Source organism: Danio aesculapii, chromosome 18 (genome assembly GCF_903798145.1).
Source record: "Danio aesculapii chromosome 18, fDanAes4.1, whole genome shotgun sequence".
In the NCBI taxonomy this organism is placed as follows: domain Eukaryota; kingdom Metazoa; phylum Chordata; class Actinopteri; order Cypriniformes; family Danionidae; genus Danio; species Danio aesculapii.
The window spans coordinates 38,419,862-38,443,574 of NC_079452.1; the positions used below are offsets into that span (position 1 = coordinate 38,419,862).

The 23,713-nt window shown below is 36.3% G+C and overlaps 1 protein-coding gene across 1 annotated transcript in view; it reads left to right on the forward strand.

Moving 5' to 3' along the window:
• The window catches only part of tmtc2b (transmembrane O-mannosyltransferase targeting cadherins 2b), a 217,941-nt gene that overhangs the window by 98,845 nt on the left and 95,383 nt on the right, over window positions 1-23,713 (forward strand). The window contains exon 2 of the mRNA XM_056477886.1: window positions 13,892-14,468. Within this exon, the coding sequence (XP_056333861.1) occupies window positions 13,892-14,468 (577 nt within the window). The remainder of the gene's footprint in view (window positions 1-13,891; window positions 14,469-23,713) is intronic.

Below are 23,713 nucleotides of genomic sequence, written 5' to 3' on the forward strand. Positions count from 1 at the left end.
TCAGATTGATTTGCTATCGTAGCCTCTTGCTGATAGATTACCTGGTGTCATCTGAAAGGCTGAAGTAATCAGTATCCCGTCCAGCAGATCACGCTTATGATGAACAAAGGCTTTTGGGGTCACGATAGAGCAGAAAACCTGGATTGAAGAAAAAAAAAATGATTATGGTTTGAAGACAAAAGAATACCAATGACTTATCAACGATTGACAAAGCGTTGATAAGCCTTTAAATCCATACACCTTATAGATATTTGATTGAACATGGCTTCATTAGCATGCACACAAAATTATTTTTGCATCTACAGCAAAAGCAATGTGAAAATGAAGCAAGCATGCATGAATTTAGTAAAAAAAAGTACTGTACTATGTTATGTCTATGTAAAAGAAATGGAACAGGCCATCAAATTACCATTCATGGTTGTGTTGTGTTGTTTTGCTCTGTGTCAGTTGCAGATAGCATTATCAGTTCATTTATTATCTGAACTTGGTTAGCATAATATTTAACTTGATTGCCTATGATTGTAATATATGGATATTAAAATTTTGTCTGGGCAAAACAGCACAATCGCCTCACAGCAAGAAGGTCGCTGGTTCGAGCCCTGGCTGGGTCAATTGGCATTTCTATGTGGAGTTTGCATGTTCTCCCTGTGTTGGCGTGGGTTTCCTCCGGGTGCTCCGGTTTTCCCCACAGTCCAAAAACATGCAGTATAGGGGAATTGAATGAGCTAAATTGGCTGTAGTGTATCTGTGTGAATGCAGGAGTGTATGGGTGTTTCCCAGTGTTGGATTGCAGTTGGAAGGGCAAAAAGACCAAACAAACCAAACCAAAAAGAAAATGAATGAATGAAATTTTATCCATAAGTTGCAGTTAACAACAATGTGGCATAAGTGGCAACTAAGTGGCATAACCTGTAATATGTCATGGTCATTCATGAGCAAAAATCCCTAATGAGCACAATATTCTGTTCAAATTTGGGAAGAAAATGGCATACAGTAACATACTATTTGCATATGATTTGCCATACTGTTCATGTGAGATGGTGCTATTGGTACATTGTGTAATTCACATAGTCTCTGGCCTAAAGACTAGTATGTTCCAAATCATATGTTGAAATATATTCCAAAGTTACCTGGATAGTCTAATAAGATAATATTCTACGCAGTGAGCCTCTGAAGTAGACACACGTGTTATTAAGGTTAACCGTTAATCCATTAATTGACCTTTAACTCGAACATCGATCGATCATGGGAATCTGTGGAAGTTGAAGGCAGCAGGAGCTGTGTGTGGGTGGCAAAGTGTTTTTGGCCGGCAGTGTTTGACTGAAGATGCTCAGATTTGCTCAGCTGAGACGCTGGCATTCACGCTCGTTGTGCTTTTGCTCTTAACTGTAGTGAGTTTTGGCGGCGCAATAGCGTGCCACGGCCTGGCTCAGCCCGTTTGCTGGTATGCCTCATAAAAGAAGGACTGCATCACATGCAACCCACAACTGCAGAACATCCGCCACGTGTCCATAGACCAGGAGTCAAAGCCAAGCTAAGACGTAAAAGACACTCGGATGAATTCATTTCATTTTATTCCCTTCTCAAAGGGTATTTCTCTGGATTTTTTTGTCTACAATGCAGATGTTCTTTTTGAAAAAGCCAGACTATTGCACATGGCCGGAAAGCTGAGACACCCCGCTGACAAGGCAACAACAGAGAATGCTGCTGGCACACCGGTCCAAAAATGTGGGAAAAAAGGGAAATTCTTAAGAAGAAAAGGGAAAGGAAAAGCACGCTCCGTGGTCTTGAACTGCACAATTATGGATAAATTGAGAGTCGCATGAAATGGAGATTACTATTCTAAATATACAACTCATCTAGGAAAGCACCCTTTGATTTCCCTGATACAGAAATGGCAGAATCCAAACATAAAAAATAGAATTTACTGTAACATTGTACACAAAAAAATAAAAGATTTATTGGATTTACTAATGTTAGATTGCCATCTTTCAACAATTAATCTCTCTGCTCTACAGTGGTTGCGATACATTAGCTCCCATCTAAAGCCTTTTTTGTATGACCCCCCCCAAACCACATGTTCCTCTCTGCATACCTTCAGCTGGTTCTCATCCATCCCATGTCATTCTCCTCATTTTCCTTCCCACGTGTTTCCCTGTGGGTCAACAAGAGCCACTCGAATGATAAACCATCTTGTTGGTGGTCAAAATGGGCCTTGCACACAAACCCCAATAAACAGGTCGCCCACTCTTTCTCTGTTTCTCGTTCCACCGGAAGACAAAGACGCTTCACAAACATGCAGGAACAAAGTCCGGCTAATTTATTACACTGGAGCCGTGACAAACAGCCTCCTGTTGAGAGGTCTGTGTACTGCGGCCAGAGAGTGGGCTGAGGATTCAGACCTGGGTCAAACCCCGGAGAAAACAAAGGCTCTTTCTTTAGGCAGAGGATTCACAGAGCAGGACACGTTTGGCAGATTAGGCTAATTGATATTGGATGGATGACATTTTGTATTCATTGTCAGAGCTAAGTAGCGTTTGACTAAGCTTATCCAGAGGAATTTGAAAGACTGTTGTTGTTGTTGGAGAGTAAGAGAAAGATGGACAGTGGACTGTAGGTTTTATCTTTATTCAAAACAAATGTCAGTGTATTGTGTTTTTTTATCTTTTAATTTTTTTTATGTTTTTGTTTAGTTTTTTGTTTCTCAGTTTGTTTTGTTTTGTCTTGTCTCGTTTTGTTTGGTCTCATTTTGTTTTGTCATTTATTTTTGTCATGTCTCTTTTTGTTTTGTCTTGCTTTGTTTTGTATTGTCTCGTTTCATTGTTATTTTGAGCTTTAATTTGAATTTTATAAAGATCTCCATGATGATGATGATTTTTTATTATTATTATTATTATTATTATTATTATTATTATTATTATTATTATTATATTGCATGGTAAATGTATTTTGATGCCACTATATTGGATACCATATCCATGCATAGGATACTATTATTGCAAAAATTATTGAACCTAATTGCGTGAAGTAGGCTTGAACTGTATCATGCATGCATGCTTGCTCGCTCTGGATCGATATTGTTAGATCGCCCGCTCCCGTTCAAATTACACCAGAGTTACCGACCGCTCCCGCACTTTATTCAGAAATTTATTCCCACACCCCAAGAAATCTCATGGTACAGCAGTGGGAATGCAGACCTCTAGTTCGTATTTACCACGTCTCCCTTCTCGTTCGGTCGAAACCCGAAATACTACCAAACTGCAGAAGTTGTGTTCTTTTTTGAGACCAGGTCACTTGGTGCACGACTCGCCATCTTACCTCATCTCTCTCTCTCTCCTCCACACTGTCCCGTGATGACAATCACGCATTCACATTTTTCGGCAATAAATAAATAATATTTAATATTTAATACTTGTCTCCTATATGAGTGCATTGTTTTTTTTGATGGTATAACGGTATTGAAACTCACACGTTGCTGTTTTTAGATCCCGCTATATTAAATAATTTGGTGTTTTTAATATTTTATGTGTTAAGATCGTTTAAATGATTGATGACCCTAAGTAATATGAAAAAAATTATAAAAGACTAAATATTAAATTTAAATTAAAATGTACTTGTAAATATTTTTTGATTATTGTTCTTCTTATTATTTTTTCTTATTATTATTATTAATAATAATAATAATAATAATAATAATAGGCAACAAAATAACAAATAAAATCTAATTAAAATTCTAATCAATTAAAAACAATTAACAGTCAAATATTCATACATTCATACATTATTAATGTTAATATTATTAAGTAAAAATGACCTAAATCTGTTGTAAATATTTTCACTGTTTATTGTTTTTAATTGATTTAGATTAGAATATTTTAAAGTTATTTGCTTATTATGATATATATAACGTTGAATTGTCTATTATTGGTATCATTATTAATGATAGTACTGGTATTATTATTATTAAGAACCTTTAACACACTGGCTATAAGAGATCCCGTTTTATCATGCTGAGTGAGAACTTTTATACAATTTAAAGGTTAATATCAATGTTTTGGGTCTGATTGATAACTTTTGTGGCAAGTAGCCATATAATAAGTGGGATAATGAACATCTAGCCAGTTGTTTGAGAACGTTATCCCTAGGCTAATAAATTGGTAAACCTTATTAGCAATGTACAGTAACATGCAATGATTACAATAAAGCATGTTAGCAGCATTATATAAAACATGTCATAAATATGCCAAAAATGTTCTAAAACATCCATCTATTTATAATCTGACAAATTACATGGCCTGTCAAATCTTTAGATTTTAAGGTTTAAAATACTTTTAAGTACATCTAAGCTAACAAAAAGGACAAAGAGGAAAAGGAAAATATTACAAAAATGAAAAGGGAACACTGATGTCATTCCTTCCTCTGCTTCCTGTGTTCACAATGTCCATTTCAGACTTTGCTTTTTTAAATAGTTTTCTGCATTTTACAGTAAAGGCGGCTTTGGTCAAAAGCGATCAGACAATAGCAGTTACACCCTAAACATCTGCTCTGTAACACTTTCATAGACAGCAACAGATTTTCCAGAAGGACTTTCAGTGGAACATCTGTAGGAAGATGCTCTTTCAATCCCATAAGGAATGTCTGCACTCCAATAAAAAAACCAACAAAAAAATTTAGGGGTTAGCGATTATCACAAGGTGGTGTGAAAGCCAATAAAAGGACAAGCCTGAGACATGCACATGTATTTTAAAGTCTCATAAATTTGAGGAAATACACTTCTTTCCTTTCTCACTGTTATTTATTTTCAGACAAACACATTTCAAATGGGACATGCACAATTTTTGGAGGAATGAGAGGTTTCTGAAATGAAATAATTTTAAATGAAACTTAAGTTGTTTTCAAACTCCTAATTACGCAACAAGAACTACATGGCAAACCACTAAATGTCTGTTTATTTTTTCTACTGAGTACTAACATAAAAAAGGAGCAAAAATGCTGATTTTCTTGCATTTTCTGCAAAATACAAGTTGAAATTAAAAAACAAAATTCCATTTACAAATGCAATTTTAAATTCAGCTATGAAAAAACAGACCATGTGGATATTTTCGGTTTCTCTTGATTAAAAAATAACAAAAAATTGTTCAATTTTAATAATGTTGTCATTTAGAACATAAAATGACACTTTAATGCATAAAATAGGAAAGATATCATGCATTAAGACATTCACTTTTAGACAAACAATCCCAGTGATTCAACGTCATAAGAATATTTGGTGGAATAACCCTGATGTTCAATCAATAAAAAAAAAAATGCTTTAACCTAACCTAAAATCCTCTGTCATTATTGATAGGACAAAGACAGATTTAAAAACTGTAAAGAGTCTATGTTTAGTGGTATATATTAATAATTATAACAAAACAATCCATTTTTGTAAAATTAGTAAAACATGACTGACAAATGACATCTCCATAAATCTTTGCCTCAAATTCATAAAAGACATACCTGGATAAACACTGAATGTGCACTTTTAAATGAGCCAACTATTTTAAAAATGCTCACAAAACAAAACTAGGGACAAAACAAGAAAAAACAAAACGAGACAAAACAAAATGAGTCAAAATGAGACAAAACAAGTCAAATCGAGACAAAACGAGACAAAACAAAACGAGACAAAAAAAACACCCAGAATGAGACAAAACAAAACAAAATGAGACAAAACAATACGAAACAAGATGAAACAACACGAGACCAAACGAGACTAGATGAAACAAGTCGAAATGAGAAAATTAAACAAAATGAAACAACACGAGACAAGATGTCGAGACAACGAGTCAAAACGAGACAATGAAACAAAATAAGACAAAATGAAACAAAACGAGACAAAACAACACTAGACAAGATGAAACAAAACAAGACAAAATGAGACCAAACAAAATGAGACAAAACAAAACAAGACAAGATAAAACTAAACGAGACAAGATGAGACAAAATGAAACAAAATGAAACAAAATGAAACAAAACGAGACAAAACAACATGAGACAAGATGAAACAAAATGAGCTAAAACAAAAATTAGACGAAATAAAACTAGGCAAATTAAAACAAACTGAAACAAAACGAGACAAAAAAAATGTGATGAGACAAGAGAAAATGAGACGAAACAAAACGAGACAAGATGAAACAAAATGAGTCAAAACGAGACAAAATTACACAAAATGAAACAAAATGAGACAAAACAAAACGAGACAAAATGAAACAAAGAGACAAAACAACATGAGACAAGATGAAACAAAACAAGACAAAATGAGACAAAACAAAAATGAGACAAGATGAAACAAAATGATAACTAAATGACTGAATCAAACCCGATCACAAATAATAATTAAACCTAAACGTGACTAAAATGCTGTGAGGAAATGCCTGAATGAACTGAAATGGTCAAATTAAATCAAACTTTCAAACATCCCCACAGAAGGTGCAGTGAATCTGTTGAAGGTACAAGCTTTATACTGTATCAGGTAAAACTCTTTAAAGCTTAGTTTAGATTTCCTGAGGATCATACAGTGGCGTTGTGTCCTCCCGCTCAGCACATCAGATTGAAAACTAAGCCACCTGTTTGGCAGTAATGTTGACACACGATACATCTTCCATAAAGGTTATAAATGTGCTGAACAGGGGGTTTCTGAATAGCCATCAAATAGATTGTTAAAACAAATGTACTGTTGAACTACATGAGAGGTTTGCCGATGGCCTGCAGTGGGAAAAGGAGAGTGTGGCGTTCGTGACCTACAATGACGTGACCGTAAACACCAGAGCCTAGATGAAAACTCTTTGGGTGTGTTGCAACTAGCACTGTTTTATTCTCTTAACATGTCATGATTGACCAATCAGAATCAGGAATTCCAGAAAGCCATGTGATTTATTGTTTCAGAGAGTTGTTAGCATGTTTAGCATGTAGCATGTTTATGACTTGTTTTATAAAGCTGCTAAACTAAAACAAACTTATTTTTTTTAGTTAAATGGTGTCTTGCTAGCACTGATACTAGCTTAATCTAATTAGCCATGACCTACTTACAGTGTTATTCACATAGTAAAACAATTGGGCTAATAGTGAATCCTGTAAAAACAGATGTCCCAGGAGGAATGGAATGATGTAATGAAATAAGCTGGTCATTCCTCTTTTTTCCCCCCTATGCTAATTTAGTGTGAGCTCTCAGAAACAGTCAATGTGCTGAGTGTGCTTTTTTACTTCTTTTTTTGTCAATAAAGGCTAAATGGAAATGGCGCTTTCATTGATTTGCCATTAGTGGACAATTGATTCATTCATGCCTATAAAAAAAGTTCAAATGGGTGCTGATGTGTGCATATTATCGTGTGGAAATGGTTCAGAAATGAGTTTATGGATGGTACAATAAATTGATTGATGCTCAAATGTATGAAATAATGCTCTTTCTTTTCGGAAATGACAAAAAACAGAGAAAAATTCACTACCGATTGCTTTTTTGCTTTGACATGGTTGCAAACTAGATAATTTGGCTATTGTGGTGTCTAGATCAACAAAGTCCAGCCATGACCATGTTGATTTCATGGTGGCCCATGAGGGTTTGTTCTGACTGCAAAGCCCCCCGACCCTTTTAATGTGCATCTGCTTCACTGTTTGTTGAAGCCCATCAACTGAAAGCCCGTCGTCTTATTCTGTCTGACCCTAATTCAATAATACACCAGCTGACATTTTGACTAACTTGCCAGACTGACATATTGAAATGTGTCTACTTGGTTTACCGTGTTATCGATTTTCTGTTGTTTAACAAGCAACAGTTCAATGTGTCAAATCTTTTAGTTTATATCACAAAAAAAAGCACTTTGCAAAATGCTCAGTGCCTGACATTTCTTTGTGTAAAGTGGTGAAAAAATTCTTTTTGTGACTTTGAAATGTCAACGGGTTGTTTTTATTTCCCATATGAATTGATTTCTGACACTGGTGTTTATAAGATTAACCTTGTGCAGACTCTTTACACCTACATAATCTGCCTGCCATGTATACATTATTTTTTTTCTCTAAATAACAGAATAATGTTCTGCAAATAAAAGACTAACATACAGTTAAAGTCTGAATTATTAGCCCCCTTTGATTTTTATTTATTTTCTTTTTTAAATATTTCCCAAATGATGTTTAACAGAGCAAGGAAATTTTCACAGTATGTCTGATAATATTTTTTCTTCTGGAGAAAGTCTAATTTGTTTTATTTCAGCTGGAATAATTTTACATTTTAAAAAATCTATTTTAGGGTCAAAATTATTAGTCCCTCTAACCTATATTTTTTCGATAATCTACAGAACAAATCACTGTTATAGAATGGCTTGCCTAATTACCCTAACCTGCCTAGTTAACCTAATTAATCTAGTTAAACCTAGTTGTCACTTTAAGCAGTATAGAAGTGTCTTGAAAAATATCTAGTAAAATATTATATACAGTAATCATGGCAAAGATAAAATAAATCAGTTATTAGAAATGGGTTATTAAAACTATTATGTTTAGAAATGTGTTGAAAAAAATCTTCTCTCCCTTAAATAGAAATTGGGAAAAGAAATAAACAGAGGGGATAATAATTCAGGGGGGGCACTAATAATTCTGACTTCAACTGTATGTAATAGCCAACAATGATACTTTTAAAGGGCTCTAGTTTGAGACATTTGCGAGATCATACCTCTAATGAATACATGTAATGAATTTTACTAATGAGTAATGCCAGTCGAAAACTGTTTATGTAAGTATTTGTTATTGAATATTTAAGGATTTCTGTAGGAAATTTTATGGGGAAGTCCTACGATCCTAAAATTTCAAACCAGTTATGGTTTTAGAAATTGAATTAATTAATAAATAATATACGCAAAATGAGAATGATGTTCACATAGTGAAGTTTTACAAACTAGTATTGAGAGGAGCATGTGATATGATTGATTGTGGCTTGTCTCTCATCTGTAATCAGCAATAATCCAATCAGAATGATCCAAGCCTATAATAAATAGACAGGCTTTGCCCTACTGCCTTATCTGCATTTTGTAATAACCCCCCCTTCCACCCCATCTCCTCCTTTTCCTCCTTTTACCAGGGAGAGCTTTCGAGACCCATTCAATTATCTCCAAGCTCAGGGTTCTCTCCCAGGACAGCATGCCAAACCTAATAGTGTCAAGCGATATCTAAATGTGAACTCTTGAAGTACTTTAAGGTTAAAGCAGCTGATATTAGAACATTCATTCATTCATTTTCCTTCGGCTTAGTCTCTATTTCAGGGGTTGCCACAGGGGAATGAAGCGCCTGTGTAAAGCATATGTTTTACACAGCGGATGCCCTTCCAGCTGCAACCCAGTATTGGGAAACATTACTCATTCACACACACACTTATACACTACGGCGAATTTAGTTAATTCAATTCAACCTATTATGCATGTCATTGGACTATGGGGAAAACCGGAGCACCTGGAGAAAACCCATGCGAACACGGGGAAAACACACAAACTCTACACAGAAATGCAAACTGGCCAAGGCGGGACTCAAACCAGAGACCTTCTTGTTATGAGGTGACAGTGCTAACCACTGAGCCACCGTGCTGCCCCGATATTAGAACAATGCATGTCCAAACACTATGCTATTGTGGATGTTCAATGAATGAATAAAAAAAAATCAGTTAATGGAAAAGAATGAATGATCAGAATAATGCGTGTGAAAAAAATTTAATGAATAAAAGGTTAACCAAAGGCAAGTTTGACTGAAAGAATGAATAAAGGAACAAAAAAAGGACTGCTGAAAATAAAACTCAAAGAGGGTAAAGTATGAATGAATAAAAGACATGTACTTTGTGTGAGATTCTCAGCATGGAAGGTGTTGCCTCAACAGTTCAGGCCTTTATTCTGACAAATTAATTCATTTCTCTCTTCGTTTTTTTATAGCCTATACAGCTTTTCCTAATGAAACTTCACAAAGGAACAAGGCTGTTGTCCCAGAGAGCTCTTCTCGCATAAGCACCACATAAGGGGAAGGTATTCTGTTATTGACCTGCAGGCATTCTCATGGGAAGAAACCATAGACAAAAGCCCAGGCAGGAGAGCAGAGTGGACAGACCGGACAGACTCTCTGTAGGCACACTCAAAATATGACTGTGGCCCTTTCAGACACTGAAGCCGGGTGATGACACATACTTGGCAAAACTGAAAAACACATCTCCCTACTGCCTGCGCCTTTTTCTCTCTCTCTTTTCACTTGTTGGCACAAATATAAACCCATTGTGCATTGTCTCAGAATATCTGGAACCATTTTTTTACGTTATAAAAAGTTGCTTTGTTTAAGTTCTAATGCATAGACCCTCGATGCACTTGGATTATATGAATGTTTATTCATTGACAGAATAGAAATACTCTGTACCCAAAGCTAACTACATTTCGAGATTAATATATAAATATATAAATAAAAATTCATAAGGTTGCACCATAGTAGATCACTTGAGTAGATTCCAGAGTCCAGACACTTTGCATAGTTTGTTTTGCCTTTGGCTCAAATTATAAGCCTTTGTTTTGGATGTAGCAAAGCTGTACTTGTCCGAAAACATTGAGGTCGCAGCCTGTGATCGACACCGCAGTATTTAAGTTCCTCAAATGGCCGCAAAGCTAAATCTTGCTCCCAGTCTGAGGGAACGTGGCTCTAGATTACACAGGACTTATTTTTGATTTCACTTCTCATTAGAGCTGCGGTCAGCCAAAATGTAACAATGTGCCAGTCACAGCAGGAATAGAGCGATAAGCAAACATGCTTTGACAGATGTGGTCACAGTATCCCGGCACACTGATTGGACTCTAGATGAAGCAAAGTGGCCAGTTTTGGGATCGCGTGATACTGCTGGTCCCTCGAGAGTTGTCAAAGAGCAAGCATGTGCTCCTGCATGTGAAAAAGCTTCTGGTGGCCTCTTAATTTCAATCCCTGTCTACATCTTCTACAGGCGAGAAGTATCAGCCCATGCCAGAGTTTAGATTTCAAGTTATTTGTCTCACTAACACCAATTAGAATCCTTCTAGGGAGTCAGACATCCTCAGGGTGTTGTCAAGCCGAATTAGGCAGTGGCTCAAGAATTCATGTACTTGTCATGCAATTTGAGAGTCTTTGCTTTTCCTGATCTTCAGTTACAATCCACCACCAGACTCCCTAGTGTTCGTTACTGATTCACACTTTAAGCGAAAGCTGATCTCGGAAGCCCCTGCCTCTCGGGCTGTTGTCTTGTCTGAGCTGCTGGGTGTCGAGTCTCCAGGCCATGGTGTTTGTTTTCTCTGGCTCACCAAAGTATCCAGTAAATTGGCAACTCCTTCCAGCTGATTTGGAGGTGTAACTGAGCCACAATGGCTCTCGTGCTATCCCTTTGTTCGGAAGGTTGAAGATCTGATTTGATGAATGGTTCGAAGAAAATAAAGAAGGCATACCTGGGGGACAATGTCTGCCAAGTAAGTGAAAGATTTGAAGTCAAGGCAGAGATCTGAAAAGCATCTGATGACGGAGAGCTTTATTTCATTGACAAGTGTAGCTCTGGAAGCATCTGTTATTCTTATGGAATCTCACTAAGCAATTCCAATGCGACTTGTTGAAAATTTCCCCCAAGACTATACCAAGAAGTTGAAGCACGTCCTGAACTAGTTCTTTTTGGCAGTTTGCTCTGTTGAAACATCTCCTTGCTTTTCCCAGTTCCATCTGTTCTCATGGACAACGGGTAGACAGGCGTTTGCTGCTGGCAACTGTGCAAGTGTGCTTGCAAGTATAGTAGCAAATGATCAAAGACGTTTGGCTCGCTCTGCAGCCAGGGATCCATTGCTCTTTTTGCATCACATATTTCACTTGTAAGCATGTTTCCATTAAACCCTTTGTCTTTATTCTGTGTTAATTACAAGTTCTTGGCACCATTTTTGTGAAGACAGATTATCCAGTTGCTCTGATGGGGTGTTATCATAGTTGTCACGTATTTTCTGTTGCATGTTTTAATTACAGCTTATGTCAATGCTTGCACTCTCTAAGGAGGCTAATTACACTCTGGTTCATGTGTGCATGCATACATTCACAAGCACAGGGGGTAGAGGGTGTTTGTTTCACAGCAAGACACCACCGCCTAGGGTTTGAATGACATGGATTTTGGCATGGATGACTGCATATGGCATAACGTAACTGCCTAGTTGCTTTGTTTACACGTGTTTGTGTTGTTTGTTTGCCTTAAGGGCTCTCTCAATCTTGTTGGGCGGTGCAACGCAGTCAGACAGCATGGGCACAGTGTGCATCTATGGCCTCCAGAGCATATTCAGCCTTGCCTCCTCCTGTTCCCTGCACAGCTCTATGCTTTTACGAAACCCTCTTCAGACATATTTATAGTCTTTCTTATAGGAAGTAAACCACACTTTTTAACTTTTACATTTCTACCGCCCTCTTGCATTTCATTCCACCTTAGTTTTTTTTACTCTCTTTGTCTGTTAATCTTTTTGGGATAGCCAATAAACTATTTCTGTCACATTCGGATTGGTTTGATTGACCGGAATCAGTACAATTTTATTCTTGCTTAAGGCTAAACGGAGGCCCCTGTCCCTCTGTTGATCAATTGTTTATTTTTGGTCAAGGGTGTTGTACTTAAACGTACTTTCTAAACTTTGAGGAAAATTGAAATTAGTGATCCTCCTTTTCTTTTCCTTCTGTCTTACTGTGTCCCAGTCAACGCTTGCAATGTAATATTTATGTTTGGAATGTTAAATTGTTGTAACTGAATGTTATTCCTAAACTGAACAATATGAAACTGATTCATTCAATAGAAGGGTATATTAAGAAGTTAAGTAGGCAGTGTTGCAATTCTAAAGCGTTATACTCCAGGTCAGGGGTGTTAATTCCTGCTCCTGCTGGAGCACTGTCCTACAATTTGTGCATATAAAAAAAACTTCCCTAGGAGTTTTCTAGTAAGTCACAATCAGCTGTGTTTGGTTATAGTATTCTAAATGATTATTAGAAGGTTAATTTAAGATCTGTTTCAGGTTCTTTATGATCAATTAATAAATTAAGCAATACATTTATATACAAAAGACGATGAAGGCAGTAAGAGAAAAGATCTTGTCATGGTCTCATGGATGTAAAGTGTGTGTGTGTTTTAGCCATTCATTATCTTGTCAAGTCAGCTGTGCTAGGACTTAGTAAGTGATTAAAGTCTGTCATATTCCAATGTAGTCTTAATATACGGACCATTGAATGTAGAGTGAGATTACTTGATTCTCCATCCTAATGTCTTTTTATTCTGGATAGTTCTGTTGATGTTCTGCTAAATCTGGCATACTAGAAGATCCATTTCCTCGATACTGAAGCATTCAGTTTTTATATTTACAATGTTTCCCATGTAAATAGCGAATCACATCTCCCTTTTAAAGTGAATGGTAGATGAAACTCTGGAGGGCTTATGTCCTTCATATTTTAGTTCGAGCCCCAATTAAACACACCTGAACCAGGTAATCAAGCTCTTCCTAGGTATACTAGAAACGTCCAGGCAGGTGTATTAAATGAAGTTGTAGCTAAACTATGCAGGACAATGGCCCTCCAGGACCTAGTTTGGGCACCCCTGGTTTAAAGCATTCTACACCCAAGACACACTCATAACTCTTTAGGAGAAGAAGGGAAAACCCTTTTAGACCATGCTTAAACCATTTTTCTCATGCTTAAAATAGCAAAAGTGGATTCAGATACTTCCTAAGTGCACCTGCACCTTGCTCTTTAGACCTTAGAACATTAAGATTGAGACCGATAATGTTTACAATTGACTTTTGAATTCTGTAAATGTCATTAGTCTCTGTTTTGATTTTAAAAACATTTTCTTTTTTTCTCCACACAGCCGAGCAATCAAGACCAACCAGGACCTTTTCCCCGAAACACCTTGGATTAACATCTTCTACGATGACTTTTGGGGAACACTTCTCACCCACAGCGGAAGCCACAAGTCCTATCGCCCACTCTGCACGCTCTCCTTTCGACTCAACTATGCCCTGGGTGGCTTAGATCCCTGGGGTTACCATCTGGTTAATGTGGTTCTACACTGCACGGCGACTGCCCTGTTCTCTAGCCTCTCAAGCCTGCTGTTGGGGTCGGGTTGCTGGAGCCTGCTGGCTGGGCTTCTCTTTGCTGCTCACCCCATCCACACCGAGGCTGTAGCGGGCATTGTGGGTCGGGCAGACGTGGGAGCCGCTCTCTTCTATCTTCTGGCCCTGCGCTGCTACATTCGCCACTGTACCTTGAGGACAAGCAGTGCCCATGGATGGAGCTGGATGTGGTTTTTGGGTACCTTGGGGTGTGCTTCATGTAGCATGCTGTGGAAGGAACAAGGTGTGACGGTGCTGGCTGTTGCTGCCATCTATGATGTGTTTGTCTTCCATAAGCTGAAGCTGCAACAGGTTCCTGCTCTCTTCCAGAAGGTACAGTAAACAACTTTCATTCTGCTCTGCTTTTTATGGATGTATCAGATTTGTGGATTGATATAGAATACCGTATGTATGCTGGCGGATAATTTGTATAAATGTTCATGTCGGATGTTTGCTTTCTATCAAGTTAAGATTTGGAAAACATTTTGGCATGTATGTTCAACTGAGTGAACCGGAACAAATGCCATCTTTTTTTCTTCGTAATGCAGTAGAAAAATGCTCGAACCAAGGGAAATTAAAAGAAAATTGGTGTTTGTTTGGTGTATTTACATACATGCATCTGGCTGGAGATGTTTATGCTTTCTCTTGGCAGCACATAGCGGCCTGTAATTACAAGAAAATGTTTCTGCACCACATCAAGTTTCTGTAACCTTATTGCAGCTATGCTCACTGCCCTGATTTTGAGTTTGCTAAACACGAACTCTTTAAATTTCAATGACCCGTTTTGCTTTCTTAAACTGCCATTCATCCAAACCGGTCACGGGTGAAGTCAGTCCCCTGTAAACTCCTGTTTTTAATGAACCTATTATAATTGGAAAATTTTCGAGCGTGGTCGGAGAGGCCTGGCTGACGCTCTGAAGTACTTTTATAAACGGTCAGGGTGCAATCATAAGCGAATGCTCCTTTAATGATGCCTAATGATGTGGATGTATTGTGTTTACATGAGAATGGTAATTAGATCAGTGTTCACTCATAAACAGTGGAAGTCAGTGAGTGTGCGCAGTGAAGTATGGTGGACAAAGCAGGACAGGGAAATCAATGAAATTAGAAGGATTGCACACAGCAGTGGCATGCTCCTTAGAGCATTTCTCTGTTCTTCAAGCACTTGACTATCAGTTCGACTTTTGCTCAACCCCGGCTTGTCAAAAGGATTTACTATCAGCTGTCAAAATGCAGGAACATTCGTAATCGTCAGCCAGTCAGTGCAAACCGTATTGACGTGTGCACAAATGTGACCGCAGATTAGAGACCCATTGACCTCTCATGCCAGAGGGGATAGATTTTTTTTCTCTCTGAAAAAAAATGTTTGTTTTTGTTAATCAGAAGTAAATTAGAGGCATAACTCCCTAGATATTTATGAAATAGGGGGTTAAATATGGGTGGTTATATATGGTAGGGTTGTCACGATACTGGAATTCGGTACTGAATTTTTAAAACGTTGATCAGCTGGTTTGTCTATAAGCTGTCATAAGAGCGATCCACTGATGAATCACAGCTTTACACTGCTCCAGTGTCCCTGTATCTGTGATTGCATGCAGTAAACAGCAGTGAGTTTAGTGAACTGATGACCTTCACAGCCAATCACAGTAATTTCTGTTGAGCACTGTTTAAAAATGTGCTCAACAGCACTCAAATGTTAGCGGTATAATTTCAGTATAGATTAGTACTGAACTCCAGTGTTATAACAACCCTAATAAGTAGATGTTTATATTGTTTCTTGAAAAATTTATTTGAATCTGTTGATACTGTTTATCTATATATTGGTTGATATTGGTTCTTTAATTGTGCTGGTCATTTCCTATATGCTTACATTTTCAATATGGGAGACATACATAATTTAAAAACACCTTTAAATGTCACTTTTGGCAGATCTCAAAATATATTTGACAGGCATTGTATATGTGTGTATATATATATATATATATATATATATATATATATATATATATATATATATATATATATATATATATATATATATATATATATATATATATATATATATATATATATATATATATATATATATATATATATATATATATATATATATATACATTATATATATATATACATTATATATATATATATATATATATATATATATATATATATATATATATACATTATATTATATAATATAATTATGTCAGATGTTTAACTTTCACTTTTTCCTGACATTTGCTGTTATGTAATAGTCACTAAAATTAATCTTTAAAAAGCATTTTATACTTTTACACATCTATATTTATTTATAAAATTACTATACATTTCTTTCATGTATATGTTACGGGTCCTGGAACTCATAGGCAGATTAAAAGTGTCTGAATTATCAGGAGAAACAAAATCACATTGAGACTTCAGTGTCTTTCCCCAGGCGCAGCTTAGTAGCATCTGTTTATTAACATTCATATTATAGCAAAAATATCCTCACAAATCATGTTATGCTAAAATATCTTCACAAATCATGTTTCTTTTAATCAAACACAGTTTTGTTCCCTTTGTGTTGTTTTTCTCTTTTTACAACAATGAAGTCTTCAAATATTATACTCTGTGTACTCATTAACGCATAAATATACTTTCTGTATATTTATTAGTATGACAATGAATACACTTTCATTTTTTTGTCAACCATCTTTTTCATTTTTCTTTCTCTGTAAATAACTCTGTTATTTGTTATATTTGACACCAATTAAAAATGTTACTCATAAACTTTATACATTAACAAATATATATCCAATATATACAAATAATAAGTCATTTTCTGTTCATTCAATTGTCTTTTTACTGGTGCTTTCATCTGAATCACTTGAATGGGACTTTGTTGTAAAGTTTCTAATTATTTTTATCTGTTTAGCCAATATCGGAGTTCTTTTTATGGCCACAACTTTAACTTAATCAGCTAGAATTGTAATATTAGAGGCGTCACGGTGGTGCAGTGGGTAGCACAATCACCTTACAGCAAAAAGGTCACTGGTTCAAGCCTCAGCTGGGTAAGTTGGCATTTCTGTGTAGAGTTTGCATGTTCTCCCCGTTACTGTGTGGGTTTCCTCCGGGTGCTTCGGTCTTCCCCACTGTCCAAAGACATGCGCTATAGGTGAATTGGGTAAGCTAAATTGTCCGTAGTGTATGTGTGTGAATGAGTGTGTATGGATGTTTCCCAGGGATGGATTGCAGCTGGAAGGTCATCTGCCGCCTGAAACATATGCTGGATAAGTTGGCGGTTCATTCCGCTGTGACGAACCCTGATTAATAATGGCAATAAGCCGAAAAGAAAATGAATGAATGAATGAATTGTAATATTATGTATGTTAAACATTTTCAACCATCAATAGGTAACAGTTGTTCTGAATGATTTTTTTGTATTTTATTCATTACATTTGAATGCATTTAAAATAAATAAACGGAGTAAACTGCTTCTAAAATGTGCAGTTGTGAATGTCTCTTAGTTTCTTTTTTCATGAGCTGTGCTTGCAAGAATATTTTGGACTAGAACTTCACTTCACAGAAATGTTGTGTGACATCTCTGAGAGAGGCTGAGCTGTGATCCCGTCTGCCTTTGGCTTATTCATAGACTGCAGCAGACAGACTCTCTGATGGCACATCACTTCAGCCCCAGGAAGACTGGCCTGTAGGTGACAAAAGAGCATGATCTCTCATATCTGACAGCTCCCTGCACTCCGATTGACCATCTCCCCATCAATCATCAGCTCTCCTATCGGCCTCGAGCTGTCATTTTAACTATATTAAGCCATACAGTAGAAAATGCTGAACCAGAGAGCAGTCGACTGTAATAAACGCTATGTGCTACACGTACAGAGGAGGAACTAAATATTGAACATGTTTTTTTCCAGGTAATAGTACTTCTAACAGACTTCAACAGTGTAAAAATCTTGATGGTTCTTTGGTTTTCGTCTATCAAATCTGATTTTTAATTTGTATTTTCTATTGGATTCAAGTCAGGTGATTGGTTCTACAGCTTGATTTTCTTTCTCTGAAAGCATTCCTTGGCTGTGTTTTGGATTATTGGCTTGTCCTTCGTGTACATAACACCCAACTCTGTACATAACTTTAATGTATAAACTAATTAGTTTTGTATTCTTTGCATATATAGATTTCTTTGGTTGTTACCAACATCCGGTGAAAAATTCAATCCAACAGCACCTGTAGAAATAAGTTTTCTGAGAAAAATCATGACGTGTTCAATTCTTATTTCCCCCACTGTATTTTTTCCACATCAGACCCCGGCTGTGTTTTCACATCTCTGTCAACCAGTTCAATAGCATTAACACATTGTTAAGAATTCCAGATTTTCGTCTTTGAGTGGGAAAAAAAATGGTGTCACTCTGACTTATGACGGCTTAGCATAAAGTCAAGTCGAAGGGGAAGCCAGAATTGCTATGTAAACACATAAGCATCAAGGCGTCTACGATCCGCAAGCCCAAGGACAAATACCTCTCGTCTGCCTGCCTGTAATACGGCGATAATTCCAGAGATGAAAGCTGGATGGGTTTTAGCAAGGAGACGAACTGCTTCCTACATCCGAGACTCATTCGCCATAATGAGACGATAAACTAAACGTAGGGGAACAAACTCCAAAACACCAGTGTTAGATGTTAGAACGCATTCATCAGCTGTGGCACAATAAACACGTCTATAATTCTCTCTGCGTGGGTTTTTCGGTGCGATGCGACTGTGAGCTTGGTTAATGTATGAGGAGCGGAGACATATTAATGGCCGGTCTGTATTAAAAGCGCAGGCGCTGTATGAGAATAGCAGTGCAATCGTAAATTGGGCCCTTATCTGATTGCGGTATGCAGTTTATGACATCATCCCATAGCTTTATATATCGATGCTAAATCAGAAAGTCTGCTATAAGTAAAAGCTCCCTGGGCAGCTGGTCTGGACTCAGGACGATCACTTATGGAGATGGATGGTGCATTGGATTCAATTATCTCAGGTTTAAGAGGGTCTGGTCGTTTTGAGGCCGCTATGCTGCATTAAAGTGTTTTTTAGAATCTCTCTGGACTGTTCAGGATACTCAATTTATGTCTAATTTTCTTCAGCTTGAATTGGTAGTAGCGTTATACCTGTTGAACTGCAGTGTTTTAAAGGTTTTATTATGCATTAGTTTCAAAATGATAGGTGCATTTAATTTGATGCAAGTGAAAGTGAAGTTCGGTAAGTTTAGAGGGATGGTTGACTAAAAAAAATGCATATTCTGTTGCTGTTTATTTAATTAGTCGTTATTTTGTGCCAGTAGCGGGTCCTCCATTGGGTTCCATGGAATGACAAAGAAGTACATTGCACCTCAGTGCGACACAAAACTTGTTTGGTTACCTACATACAGTATTTTCAACATGTCTTTTTTTTGTGATGAGCAGTTTACTTCATTGAGTAAATTATGACACTATATTATGTTCAACTTTAAAATATTTAGACTTGATCAAAATGTTATTTACTTTGTTATTATACACTCAAAAAATGATCACTGCTGCTCGTTCAAACTACCTGTTTAAAATGAGCTGAAAAAACACAATTCTTGTCATTTCTTTGGCCAGTTTATTTGTTTTATGTTCAGTCCACTTAAATTTGTAAACCATTAAGTTAGCTTAAGCGTTTTGTGTTGGGACAACATGAAGGAATTGTGTTGTTTAACTACCTAGGTAGGGGATTTGTAGTTCCCAGCATGCTTTGGGTGGGATTGAATTAGGAGAGGGAAATGGAATAAAAGTAATCTTAAGTGTTTAAAGTTAATAAAAAAGACTTGTTAGAGTTTAATCTTCACTTTAGTTTAAAGAAGAGTTTCATGTAATGATTTGAGTTTTAAGATTACCACCTTGCAGAAGCAATGATTTGGGTGTTGGCAGCTTATTTAGCAAAAATGAAGTTTGTTGCTTTGCTCAGTGAGCAATAACTGGCCTAAAATGAGTTCTGAGATCAGACTGATTCAACTATATGTAACTGATAAAATACGCTTAAAAATGTCTCTTTTAGTTCATTTAGGATAACTTTAAATAAAACTAAGAGACTTCAAAATGTATGACACAGAATAGTCATACATGATGTTATCAGACCTTTGAGTTTAAGTTAAATAAAAATACAAATGTATTTAAAGGTTTATTTGATAAAATCATGTGTGGACCAACTCAATTGCATTTAATTGAGTAAACAGTTTTTTTTTTCTTTTAGTTGGAGCTAAACAAATTTATTGGATGGAAAATCTGCCCTTAATTAAATTGAGTTCATCCAATGAGTTATTTTTTTGAGTGTAGTTTTTTAAAATGTCTTTAATAAATATTTGATGAGCGCAATGTCATCTAAAGGTAAAACTGCATTGAGTTAGCATTCATTTATTTAATATTTTCAGTATGTAACTTTAGACAATTTGTTTATTCTTTAGTGACCAATAATGAAAATGAGAAAGTATTACACCCCTCACAAATCAATATTTTAAATAAGATTCTATACAATATTATATTTGTGCAAACTGTTACTTGTTTAAGTTATGTTGGATGAGACATATTAAGCGAGTCTCTAATGGTGCTGGGTGAAAATAAGAAAACACAACAGATGGATAAGTGGAACAAAAACAACAATTTATTAAACAGAGAAGTATCAAACTGATTTATCAAATTATCATTGATTCATCATTCATCATCATTATCATTGAATCATTGATTGATATCAAACAATGAATATAGGAATTTAGAATGTAATTTAAATAACCAAATTAAATGAAAAAAAAGGAGTGTTGCCAAAACAAAGAAATAAATATAACAAAACAATCTAACTAAACCCTAATCCACTAAACTAACTAACCAAATAAAACTGATGAAACAAAATCATAATCTTTTAGCGTATGCAACGCTTAACTAAGCTTCTTAACTATTCAAAACATATTTACAAATGTGGCAACTCCTCCATGAACTAACACAAAAAAACTATGCTGCTCAAAATTACTAGTTCTCTTAAAATGTGACCCAGTGTCAGAAATTCTTTTTCCATATCATTGTAATGCCCCTCATGCTGCCGCTATTTTGCCTGGATCAGGGTAAAATGGTCTGGCTGCACATTCCTCACACCTCTACCGTCTCACTGCCATAATGATAGCCAGACAGACATATCTGCTGTGAATGCATAATGAGCCTTTTCGTCTTTCCATTAGAGCCATGATTCCATTACCCCTGCAAACAGTTTTGGTGGCTACAGGGCAGTATGATGGCAACAATTTTTGTTGCTTAATGATATTTATTGGGATATTTTATTGAAGAATCAAGTATTAGTTTTTACCACCAAACAAATACCACAAAACAACTTGGCAATGTCTGTGATTTGTAATTGAATATCTTCATATTGCATAAACCATACTTTTCTAGTGTAGCTCTGGTGTAGCTTGTGTAACTTAGTACCGTTTTGTACTTGCTCTGTAAAACTACTGTTAGTGGTCACAGTGGGATTTTTGCATTTCGACATTTACTTACTGTTGGTTGAGTTTAGGAAAAGGTTTAAGTCAAGTTTACTCGTTGACCTGTACAACAAGCCCTGCCTACTTGTGGACATATACAAGAAGGACATGTATCTGAAATGTACAACTTAACGTACCCTAAGTAACATATTTCAAATTTGCAAAAATGTAGACTGCCAGCTAGTGGTTTTGTTAATCTGGCTGAAATGAGAAACATATTTCCAATGAGCCAGGAGAGAAATCCAAGCACGTTTTGGCTAATTTGGCTTGTCATAAGGAGATATCAGAGGTCATTTAAAGCTTTTTTTAAAAAAGCAAAAAACTTAATGATCCTGCACCCTATGATGTGAACGAGTCTTCATGTTCATCTATTTTTACAAATTGGGCCTTTCCAAACTTCCTTCAGTACTAGCAGTCATTGGCACCACGTCTACTTTTTCCCATAGCTCTGTTTATTTTTTATCTACAAAGTGACATCATCGACTACTGGCCTGGCATGCATAATACAGCATTTTTATGCATTTTTCATGCAGATCCATAGGAATGGGGATTGTTTTGTTAATGTGTTCATCTGTATGCAAAATACATCCTGATGTCTTAGAATTCTGAATACACCGTGTGTGCCAGTAGTTATGTGGTGTAAAATGGTTTTATAGCTGGCAGGTCAAAAGTGACCCAAAGGACAACTGTTGTAGTCTAAATGTGGTCAGCCCTCATGAAAATATAAAAATAGAAAATGATTGATTTTTGTCTAACGTCACTGTCATTTTAGGAAAAAAAGCACCAAACTTCAAGACAATAAACAATGTTTATTCTTTCTTTCTTTCTTTCTTTCTTTCTTTATTTATTTATTTTTGCTGTTAAAATTGTGCCCAAGTCATTATTGACCCCCAGGTCAAAAGGACGGTTAAAAAAGGAGCAACTTTACAGTTTTTAGTATATGGTCATCATGAAATATACCATTAATCAGATGATTCCAATGGAGTTTAGCCCTTTTTTTCATTTTACTGTTTCAGTGTATTATGTGTAATCAGTCTTTCTCTTTCTTCCTGCATATTACAATATACTCAGTGCTTCTTTTAAAATAAGGTGTCTTAATTAAATTATATATAATATATTATACAGTGTTATATTGTGAATCTGCCTGCACTGGCTGATCGTGATGTCTAAAATGTTTAACGCATGCAATGCGGTGGGCAAATGTAGGTGAGCGCATGCTTAAAAACATAAGATGGAAAGAGATTGCTTAAAGTGCATATGCACATGTTGAGTTAACAGGGAGTTGCGATCGAAGCGTCTTTGGCAGCGTCTCCCTCTAAAGCTCTTGGGGGATTTTTTATTGAGAGTCCTGGTAGAGCCCGAGGATGCTTTTGCTCATTGCTCTCACCCTTTTGTAAAAAAAAGCCTCTTGCTCACAGCCAACCTTGCCCGGATGCTGTTCTTTTTAAATTTGCAGATTGATTCAAACTTTATCTGCAACCCTAAGCCTAAAACCAAATGAATATTTAGAGCAGACTAAACATGCATTACCCTGAATGTAGCTTTTTAACATTTAGCAGTCACGTATAACATTGTTGGGACTGGCAGCTATTGCATTTATGGTGTAATCAGTTTATCTTTATGTGGAAAATGTCGTTTTATTAGCTCATTTTCTGGAACAAGTTAATAGGCTCATTTTCAGTAACAGATACTGAAGTTAGATACAATTAGCACACCGCATTTGGCATACGCACCTTTCAGAATGAGATCACAATGTTTATTCATCAGCATTAAGCTGTAAAATGTCTTTCCTGAGGACTTGGCAATGCGAATGTTTTTCCAGAGTACAAACGGCATTGTTGGTAAGTTAATAAAGTCGATGTGTGAGCAGGACTGTGACCGAACAGTGCATATTCCTGTACAGTACGAAGGAAAGCTGCTTATCAGTTGTTTGTTTTCAAATTTGCATTTGTAATTCTCTGAACTGTAGATTTAGCATGAGAAATTGTGTTATTAGTCAAATCACTCAGTTTTAAAGAATTAACAGAAGTAAACTGGGAAAAAAAAGAAC